We start from the raw sequence: 10,000 nt of genomic DNA, 5'->3' as shown, positions 1-10,000 counted from the left end.
TTGTCCACACCTGCGGCCAGGATGAAGACTCTGAAGAGGAAGAGGACGCACATCCACACCTTCCCCACCACTGTGGAGTGAGACTGGACTTTGTCCAACAAAGCGGACAGGAAGGACCACTCCCCCATGACTGCAGCCTGAGAAGAAGAGCACACTGTTCATCAGCAACAGACCTCAGGGCGTTTCACTGTTCAATCATTCATCTAAATGGCCTCTATGAAAGAATTGATGCTGCCACTAGAGGGCGCTGTTCAGTCATGTTCAGACAGAGAGCAGGACTTTATGTTTCCCTCACTTTCAATCATAACAATGTTTACTTTCTCTCTTTACATTATGGTTCTTATTGTTTTCAGTCTTTGTATTTTTATGGATTCTGATGATATAAGATCTATTTACAAACTGTTTGTATATAAATATCTGTATATAAATATAGATGGTGTGTGTGTGTGTGCTTAAGTGTGTGTGGGCATGTGTGTGTCTGTGTTTGAGCTTGTGTGTGTGTGTGTGTGTGTGTGTGTGTGTGTGTGTGTGTCTGCTTGTGTGTGTGTGTGTTTGAATGTGTGAATGTGTGCATGTGTGCGTGTGTTTGAGCGAGTGTGTGTTTGTGTGTGTGTGTGTGTGGGTGTGTTTGAGCGAGTGTGTGTTTGTGTGTAAGTGTGTATGTGTTTGAGCGTGTGTGTGTGTGTGTATGTGTGTGTGTGTGTGTGTGTGTGTGTGTGTGTGTTTGAGCGTGTGTGTGTGTGTGTGTTTGAGCGTGTGGGTGTGTGTGTGTATGTGGGTGTGTTTGAGCGTGTGTGTGTGTGTGTGTTTGAGCGTGTATGTGTGTGTGTGTGTGTGTGTGTGTTTGAGCATGTGGGTGTGTGTATGGGTGTGGGTGTGTTTGAGCGTGTGTGTGTGGGTGTGTGTGTGTGTTTGAGCGTGTGGGTGTGTGTGTGTGGGGGTGTGTGTGTGTGTGGGTGTGTGTGTGTGTGTGTTTGAGCGTGTGGGTGTGTGCGTGTGGGGGTGTGTGTGTGTGGGGGTGTGTGTGTGTGTGTGTTTGAGCGTGTGGGTGTGTGTGTGTGGGGGTGTGTGTGTGTGGGTGTCTGTGTGTGTGTGTGGGTGTGTTTGAGCGTGTGTGTGTGTGTGTGTTTGAGCGTGTATGTGTGTGTGTGTGTGTGTGTGTGGGTGTGTTTGAGCGAGTGTGTGTTGTGTGTAAGTGTGTATGTGTTTGAGCGTGTGTGTGTGTGTTTGAGCGTGTGTGTGTGTTTGAGCGTGTGGGTGTGTGTGTGTATGTGGGTGTGTTTGAGCGTGTGTGTGTGTGTGTTTGAGCGTGTATGTGTGTGTGTGTGTGTGTTTGAGCATGTGGGTGTGTGTATGGGTGTGGGTGTGTTTGAGCGTGTGTGTGTGGGTGTGTGTGTGTGTTTGAGCGTGTGTGTGTGTGTGTGTGTGTGTGTGTGTGTGTGTGTGTGTGTGTGTGTGTGTGTGTGTGTGTGTCTACTAATGTATCAGGTTTTCAAAATATCAATGTGCAGAATAACAAAGAATCATGAACCAACAGAACAAACGGAGCAAAGACACAACAAATCACATCAATGGAAATATAGAAAATATAAATATAATATATAAATGACTTATATAGGAAACAAGCAGAGCGTTTAAAGATGGAGTCAAACTGAGAAGGAGTCGTGATTAGAGTCATGTGATTGACTTCTTCTTCACAAGATGAACCTTCTTTGGTTTCTGTCTGAGAAACCTGCAGCTTTCTAAACATCTAAACACACACACACACACACACACACACACACACACACACACACACACACACACACACACGCTCAAACACACACACACACACGCTCAAACACACACAGGTTCACATCACACACAGGTTCACAACGATGATGTTCTCAGTTGTACAGATTGATCTTTAGATTGTCTTACCTCGGACGTTCTGCCTGTCAAGTCTTTGTGTGACTGAATCCTCTCACTTCCCTCTTATAGCTCAACATGCTGACACACACACACACACACACGTTGTGAAATCATGGGCTGTTCAAGCCGCAATGGTCAAAGCAGAAGTGTGTGCGAGGTCGTTTGAGCACGTTCTCCACTTTAAGGCCTTAGTCACTTAAGCTAAAACCTAAGATGATTGGGTTTTAGCTTAAGTTATTGTTTTATTATTGTTTTGTGGTTTTAAGCAATTAAACAACATTTTCTAGTTTTTTTTTTTGTGTGTGAGCCTGAGCCTGAGCCTGAGCCTGAGCCTGAGCCTGAGCCTGAGCCTGAGCCTGAGCCTGATACTGATACTGATACTGACCCTGACCCTGACCCTGAGCCTGAGCCTGAGCCTGAGCCTGAGCCTGAGTCTGAGCCTGAGCCTGAGCCTGAGCCTGAGCCTGAGCCTGAGTCTGAGTCTGAGTCTGAGCCTGAGCCTGAGCCTGAGCCAGAGCCAGAGCCAGAGCCAGAGCCTGATACCGACCCTGACCCTGACCCTGACCCTGACCCTGACCCTGACCCTGACCCTGACCCTGACCCTGACCCAGAGCGAGAGCCTGAGCCTGAGCCTGAGCCTGAGCCTGAGCCTGATACTGATACTGAGCCTGAGCCTGAGCCTGAGTCTGAGTCTGAGCCTGAGCCTGAGTCTGAGTCTGAGTCTGAGCCTGAGCCTGAGTCTGAGTCTGAGTCTGAGTCTGAGTCTGAGTCTGAGTCTGAGTCTGAGCCTGAGCCTGAGCCTGAGCCTGAGCCTGCGCCTGAGCCTGAGCCTGAGCCTGAGCCTGAGCCTGAGCCTGCGCCTGAGCCTGAGCCTGAGCCTGAGCCTGAGCCTGAGCCTGAGCCTGAGCCTGAGAGCATCAGAGCTCCACTGAGGCTCATTAGGCTGAAATTCACTGTCTTCTTGCAATAATTTAGATCAAACATTCACATTTGATCCATGAAATGTCTTTAAGCTGAACATGGACACAGGAAGGAGCAGAACTCTTTAAACTTCTATGATCTTCAGGAATCATGTGGATCACTGATTCAGCTGATTGGGCAGAGATCTGGTCTGATCTGGTCCCTGGACCTTCAGGTCCTCACGTAGGCTGGGAAGACTCACTGTAGACTCTGAATCACACAGTGGGTGTGGGATGGGAGGTGAAGTGCAAAGTGCTGACACAACGCTTCTTGACCGGAGGAAGTGTGTGTCTGCGTGTGTGTGTGTCCGTGTGTGTGTGTGTGTGTGTGATGACAGGCGTCACGAGTTCGAAACCGAATCGTATTTAAGCTTCATGCGGAGGAGAAACTTGACATCTTGAAGTCTGACAGGCGAGTACGTTTACCTTTCTTATATGGCTTCATTCTATAGAGAACATAAAGATGACGAGCGCACGATCACATATTCAAGTTCTATAGTTATATATCTTATACAGACATGTTTCTCTCCCTGAAGATTTAACTTTAAAAAGTCATGTAACGTTTAAAATGTGTGTTTGCTCCTTGGATGTTTGTAGGTTTGATCGATGCTGAGGTCGTGTGTGAGCGTGTGTGTGTGTGTGTGTGAGCTTGTGTGTGAGCTTGTGTGTGCGTGTGTGAGGTCGTGGGTGAGTGTGTGTGAGGTTGTGTGTTTGTGTGTGTGAGGTTGTGTGTTTGTGTTTGTGTTAGCACTGTAATATGTTATTGATGTTATTGACATGCCAGTGAACATTAGAATTCTGAGGTTTTAAACTTATTTCAACAGGTTGAACCTTCTTTTAGTCCATAGACGACTATTCAGACAGCTCCACCTGTGATGACACCAGTCTACCACTAGATGGTAGCAGAGACAGAGGAACTCATTCTTTCTGTCTCCTGTCTTTCAGGCTCAGCCATGGGGGACTGGTCTTACCTGGTGGCTCTGCTGGATAAGGTCCAGGCTCATTCCACCGTGGTGGGTAAGATCTGGATGAGCGTCCTCTTCCTGTTCCGAATCTTCGTCCTCGGTGCTGCCGCTGATAAAGTTTGGGGAGATGAACTCTCAGAGTTCCAGTGCAACACGCCAGAGCCGGGATGTGAACACAACTGCTACAACTGGATGTTCCCCATCTCCTACGTCCATTATTGGGTGCTGCAGATCACCTTTGTGTCCACGCCGACCCTGGTCTACTTGGGCCACGCCATCCACATCATCCACAAGGAGAAGAGGATGATGGAGCAGCAGAAGGACCAGAGCGGTTTGTTAAAGAAGCCCAAGTACACCGACGACAGAGGGAAGGTGAAGATCAAAGGCATCCTCTTCTGCACGTACGTCACTCAGCTGGTCTTTAAGATCCTGCTGGAGGCGGCTTTTGCTGTGGGTCAGGTCTACATCTTCGGCTCCATCATCACCGTCCCTTACTTCCACTGCACCGAGCTTCCCTGTCCCATCAGAGGCGGCACTGAGTGCTACGTGTCGCGTCCCACAGAGAAAACTTTCTTTGTTATCTTCATGCTGGCAGTGTCGGGCGTGTCTGTGCTCCTCAACATCATCGAGCTCATCTACCTCATCTGTGACAAGAGCAAGAGGGACAGGAAACGGCTCCAGGCCTCCTCACAGCAGCACCCGTCCGGCCCGGTGTGGGGCCCCGGGCACCATGTCGGCTTCCCTCTGCCACAGCTTCCTGCTCAGGACGTCAGCGTCGCCTCGCTGTGTAAAGAGAAGAACACGTGAAGCACCAGTGACCACGTGATTGGTCAAGCTTCTTTCTCTCTGTGTGCGTGTGTGTGTGTGTGTCTGAATAAAACTAAAGAACATGGCTGTGCAGTTACAAGTTTAGGGTACTTGTCCATACAAATGTATAAACTTAGTATTAGTAGGATTTCTTCTCTCCCTGTGCTTCTCTGCTTGTTTTATTGATTCTGTTTATAACAAACAAATGACAACCGACTGAGGCAGTTTAATAAACCTGATCGAACGTGATGGGAAAATATATTTTATCAAATCATGTGTATATATGTGTGCGCCACAAAATACATGAATCATGATATAAGGATGGTTTGGTCCTGTAGTTCCTATCTTCACCACCAGATGGTAGTGTTGACCTGTTAATAGAGAGATCAGCGGCCAGAGTGAATGACTGCAGATCAAACACACACACAGTGAGAGAGCACACTCACAGACACACACACACACACACACTCACAGAACACACTCGGCACACAGGACACGCAGGACACACAGGACACACACACACACACACACACACTCAACACTCGGGACACACACACACAGAGAAAACACGCACACAAACACACTCTCTCACACACGTTTGTTGATTGATGGGTTTGGACCTTTAGTCTATTTGTTGATGACAAAGTGATTTGAGTTGATCAGACTTCATTCACTTCCTGTCTAACAGTGAGACAAAAGGAGGAGGAGAAGAAGAAGAAGAAGAAGAAGAAGAAGAAGAAGAGTTCTTCTGTCCAACTCAAAGTTTGATGCAGCTAAACCTTCTGACCGCGTTGTGTGTGTGTGCGCTCTCTCTCTCTCTCTCTCTCTGTCTCTCTCTCCCTCTCCCTCTCTCTCGCTCTGTGTGTGTGTGTGTGTGTGTGTGACGCGCAGGTCAGCTGACTCGCTCTCTCTCTTATAAAGGATCCTTCAGACTTGGACGCACTTTTTCCTCCGGATCCCAAACTTGGATTTGCAGGCAGCAGAGAAAGTGTCGCAGAAGAAGAAGTCGAGCTCGCGTGAAAGTTTCCCGGTAAGTTTGGTTCCTTCAGTGGAAACTTTCAGCTTCTAGAATAGAAGGGAAGAACTAGGATCAAATCAGCAGAGCAGATGGGCTTTCTTCTTCTTCATCTTCTTCTACTTCTTCAGTTTTGACGCGTTTTAACGCCGCGTGCGTTTTCTCTCGGTTTAACGATTCATACCCACACAGACTGGAAACTCCGGAAACTTTGTTTTACGCGAAAAAAAAACATCAACGAGTAAATCCAACTGTGTGTGTGTGTGTGTGTGTGTATGTGTGTGTGTGTGTGTGTGTGTGTGTGTGTGTGTGTGTGTGTGTGTGTCACATGCTGTGAGTTTGGGGCCTTGAACACACTGATGGTCTCCACTTATCCACATTAAAGTCAGGGGATCTGAACCAACAACCTGCATCTCTGCCTTAGTTTGACCTTCAGGATCAAACTAATGAGAGGATCTCTTGACCTCATTAGTTGAGGAGATAGAGTGTAAATCAATAATGGGTGAGCTGCTCTGGATGCTGAAGAAGATTCGGCTCCATCCAGGTCCAGACCCAGCTGATCCTGATCCTGATCCTGATCCAGCTGATCCTGATCCTCTTGGTCACGATTGGTTATTTTCCATCAAAGTTGATGAAGTTTGAAGGAATTCCCTCGTTCCAAATGGATCAGATTCCTTCAGTCATCAGCTGATTGGGGGAGTCAGAAACTTCAGATGTTTGTTTGAAACAAAGACGTGATTCTTCTCCTGCTCATCTTCTTCACGCAGCATCTGTCTGATTCTACTTTCATTCTAATGACCTCAAACTGGAATCGACCAAGCTGAGGGTCTGCAGGCTCCTCCAGGCTCCTCCAGGCTCCTCCAGGCTTCTGTGCTTGTCCTCTTTCTAAAGATTCTTTTGATCCTTTGGGGAACGTTCCCGCTGCTCTTTCCCCATTCAGAGCAGCTTGGCTCAGGCGCTGGAATTCAGTAAATCTTGTGCTTCTCTGGAGACTCTGGCCTGCTGCTTTGTTTTCTGTCCCTAATTTATTGATCGTCTTTCTCTGCTCGCTGTGAACAAAAACAAAGGAAAAGTTCAGGATGAGAAGTTTGGATGTTTGGAGTTCTTTCCTTTATTAGGACCGGCTGGGCCACACTGACACGTCTGACCTGATCTCCACGTGTGCTGCTCCCCTTCACACCTCCATGCTCCTGTGTTCTGGAGTCTCCATAATGATTGATCATATTATCTAATCTATCACTGATCTTGTTTACGTGACATCACTGACTCCTTCTCACTTTGACTTCATCTCTAAACGCTCTGCTTGTTTCCTATCTTTATTTCTCTACGTCTCTATTTCCGTTGATGTGATTTGTTGCTCCATGATTTTTCTTCTTCCGTCCTCCAGCAGCTGCCGCTCTCTGACGATGGGGGACTGGAGCGCTCTGGGCCGCCTGCTGGACAAGGTCCAGGCCTACTCCACAGCAGGAGGGAAGGTGTGGCTGTCGGTCCTCTTCATCTTCAGGATCCTGGTCCTGGGCACTGCGGTGGAATCGGCCTGGGGGGACGAGCAGTCGGCCTTCAAGTGTAACACCCAGCAGCCCGGCTGTGAGAACGTCTGCTACGATAAGTCCTTCCCCATCTCCCACGTCCGCTTCTGGGTGCTGCAGATCATCTTCGTCTCCACGCCAACGCTCCTCTACCTGGCTCACGTCTTCTATCTGAACAGGAAGGAGCAGAAACTGAACAGGAAGGAGGAGACGCTTAAAGCCGTGCAGAATGACGGCGGCGACGTCGACATCCCCCTGAAGAAGATCGAGATGAAGAAGTTGAAGTACGGAATCGAGAAACACGGCAAAGTCAAGATGAAGGGTGCCCTGCTGAGAACCTACATCTTCAGCATCTTCTTCAAGTCTATGTTTGAGGTGGGCTTCCTGGTCATCCAGTGGTACATCTACGGCTTCAGCCTGTCGGCGGTCTACACCTGCGAGAGGTCGCCGTGCCCGCACAGGGTGGACTGTTTCCTGTCCCGTCCAACGGAGAAGACGGTCTTCATTATCTTCATGCTGGTGGTCTCGCTGGTCTCCCTCCTGCTGAACGTCATCGAGCTCTTCTACGTCTTCTTCAAGAGGATCAAAGACCGCGTGAAGGGCAAACAGCCGCCGACCCTCTACCCCAGCGCGGGAACGCTGAGCCCCACCCCCAAAGACATCTCCACTACCAAGTACGCCTACTACAACGGCTGCTCCTCCCCCACCGCCCCGCTGTCCCCCATGTCCCCGCCGGGGTACAAGCTGGCCACCGGCGAGCGGGGAACCGGCTCGTGCCGTAACTACAACAAGCAAGCCGCCGAGCAGAACTGGACCAACTACTCCACAGAGCAGAACCGTCTGGGCCAGACCGGCGGAGGAAGCACCATCTCCAACTCGCACGCTCAGGCCTTCGACTTCCCCGACGACACGCACGAGCACAAGAAACTGTCGTCCTCGGTGGCGCATGAGCTGCAGCCGCTGGCGCTGATGGATCCCAGACCGTGCAGCCGCGCCAGCAGCCGCATGAGCGGCCGCGCCAGGCCGGACGACCTGGACGTGTGAGGGAGCCCGGACCAGATGTTTGGCCACAGCAGAGAATCGGGAAGTTCTAACCTCAGTCACCGTCTTCAGTTTAGAGACTCTAGAAGATCCGAGAGACGTTCCCATGTTCCGTAACACTGTAAGGTACAAATTAGTTTGATTTAGCTGAGAAGTCTCTAAGAGGCTCTAACACGACGTAAACAAGCAGCTCCATTTCGGTAACTGGACTCTAACGTCTGAGGCCTCCTTAGTTTGATCTTCATCATCTTCAGCACACCTATTGCTCTCCTGACATGACATCATCATTGATCATTTGTCATGTATTGATCAGGGTCACATTTCTGATCAGTCAGCCTGACCATCATGATGTCATGATCTCAGGAGACGATCAAAGATCTTTCCTTCATAATTCACCTGAAACATGAAAATGTTCTGATGGTTCGTGTTTCAGAAACGTTACGTAGCATCAGCAGCAGTGTTGGGGAGTAGCTAGCTACAAGTAGCTCAAATACTAATGCAACTACTACTTTTTCAGTAGCTCAGTCAAAACACACACACACACCCCTCTACTCCCCTGAGCATATCCCAGCATGCATCACTCTTCCCTGGCTGAAGGGAAGCTACATTCAAGCTACATTCAAGCTACATCACCTCTCCAGACATGGAAATCAGTGAAATCAGTCTGATTGTTATGGATTCAATGCAGCACCATTTTACTTTAAACTTTGTTTTTCTGATTGTTTACTTTGACAAATAGAAATCTATCTTGCTTACAGATGAACTACTTTAAACCTTGAGTAGCTTGTAGCTTAATAAGTACACTTTCAAAGTAGCTTCTCCAACACTACTGATCTCAGCATTGATCAGAGTGATGTGAAAATGTTCATGATGTCATCATTGGTTTGTTTATTGGACGTACGTTTGTGACGTCACAGTTTTTCTTTCACATTCCGCCTCCATCTTAGTTTTGAGTGTGTGAGGGTTTACTTGTTTGTTCTAAACGAGGCCTCAGATTTGCGTCACATGATTTCGTCCACTAACTAAAACGTTTTTAAGCCCATTAGGGCGACTGATAGCTTTTGTCCCACAATGCAATGCAGAGCAGAAAGGGCGGAGCCACTCACCAACGAACCGGCTCGCTGGGCTCAGCAGCCGTCGTCTCCTCGGCCAAACTTCCGCTCTGCTTTGCCTTCAGTTCATTGGGAATCACGTCGGCTCATCGCATCGTAAAGTATCTTCATATTTGTGCACACGAGGGGTTAAAACACGACACTGTTGAGACGAGTACACAGAGTACACGCTGTTAGTGTGTAGTGTGAGTGTGTAGGGTTAGTGTGTAGAACATGTTTGGACTTTTCTGCGTCTGAACCTGACCTTCAGCAAACAGGGTTGTGAAGAAAATGCTTCCTATCACTTATTGATTATTTATAGCTTTGCAGGAGCTGCAGCACCAACAGGAAACATTGACCAGAGAGAGACACACACACACACACACACACACACACACACACACACACACACACACACACACACACACACACACACACACACACACACACACACACACACACACACACACACACACACACACACACACACACACACACACACACACACACACACACACACACACACACACACACACACAGAGGGGGAGAGAGGAAAGCAACTTCATTCTGTCCTTTCCTGAAAAACTTTGAATTGATATGTTTAATGTTCTTCTGTAGTGGATCAGAGAGAGTGTGTGTGTGTGGGAGAGTGACTGTGTGTGTGTGCTCTCTCCTCTAGATG

The 10,000-nt window shown here is 48.5% G+C and overlaps 3 protein-coding genes across 5 annotated transcripts in view; 2 read left to right on the top strand and 1 right to left on the bottom strand.

The window, feature by feature from the left end:
• LOC142988180 (gap junction Cx32.2 protein-like) overlaps positions 1-2,021 on the bottom strand; it is a 3,042-nt gene extending 1,021 nt beyond the window's left edge. The window contains exons 1-2 of the mRNA XM_076137249.1: positions 1,921-2,021; positions 1-137 (exon numbers count right to left, since the gene is read on the bottom strand). The exon at positions 1-137 is cut by the window's left edge and continues 1,021 nt beyond it. Of these exons, the coding sequence (XP_075993364.1) occupies positions 1-128 (128 nt within the window). The 5' untranslated portion in view covers positions 129-137; positions 1,921-2,021. The remainder of the gene's footprint in view (positions 138-1,920) is intronic.
• A 1,164-nt stretch (positions 2,022-3,185) lies between these two features.
• On the top strand, positions 3,186-4,891 carry LOC142988190 (gap junction Cx32.2 protein-like). Of its 2 annotated transcripts, none has more exons than XM_076137269.1 (2): positions 3,186-3,286; positions 3,816-4,891. In XM_076137269.1, exon 2 carries the CDS (start codon positions 3,824-3,826, stop codon positions 4,640-4,642), a length of 819 nt encoding a protein of 272 aa, XP_075993384.1. In that variant the 5' UTR covers positions 3,186-3,286; positions 3,816-3,823; the 3' UTR covers positions 4,643-4,891. The 2 variants fall into 2 exon arrangements, with proteins under 2 accessions (XP_075993384.1, XP_075993386.1); XM_076137271.1 differs by having other exon boundaries at positions 3,189-3,282.
• A 66-nt stretch (positions 4,892-4,957) lies between these two features.
• gja1b (gap junction protein alpha 1b) overlaps positions 4,958-10,000 on the top strand; it is a 5,450-nt gene continuing 407 nt past the window's right edge. Inside the window, exons 1-2 of one of the 2 annotated variants that reach the window (XM_076137268.1) lie at positions 4,958-5,672; positions 7,048-10,000. The exon at positions 7,048-10,000 is cut by the window's right edge and continues 407 nt beyond it. In XM_076137268.1, the coding sequence (XP_075993383.1) occupies positions 7,064-8,230 (1,167 nt within the window). In that variant the 5' untranslated portion in view covers positions 4,958-5,672; positions 7,048-7,063 and the 3' untranslated portion in view covers positions 8,231-10,000. Of the gene's footprint in view, positions 5,673-7,044 lie in introns of both variants that reach the window. The other variant, XM_076137267.1, reaches the window with a different exon arrangement.

The sequence above is a fragment of the Genypterus blacodes genome, unplaced genomic scaffold, assembly GCF_046128005.1.
Source record: "Genypterus blacodes isolate CSIRO-AG114 ecotype Tasmania unplaced genomic scaffold, CSIRO-AGI_Gbla_v1 ptg000301l_1, whole genome shotgun sequence".
Lineage (NCBI taxonomy): Eukaryota > Metazoa > Chordata > Actinopteri > Ophidiiformes > Ophidiidae > Genypterus > Genypterus blacodes.
This window is presented reverse-complemented; position numbering and strand designations above follow the sequence as displayed.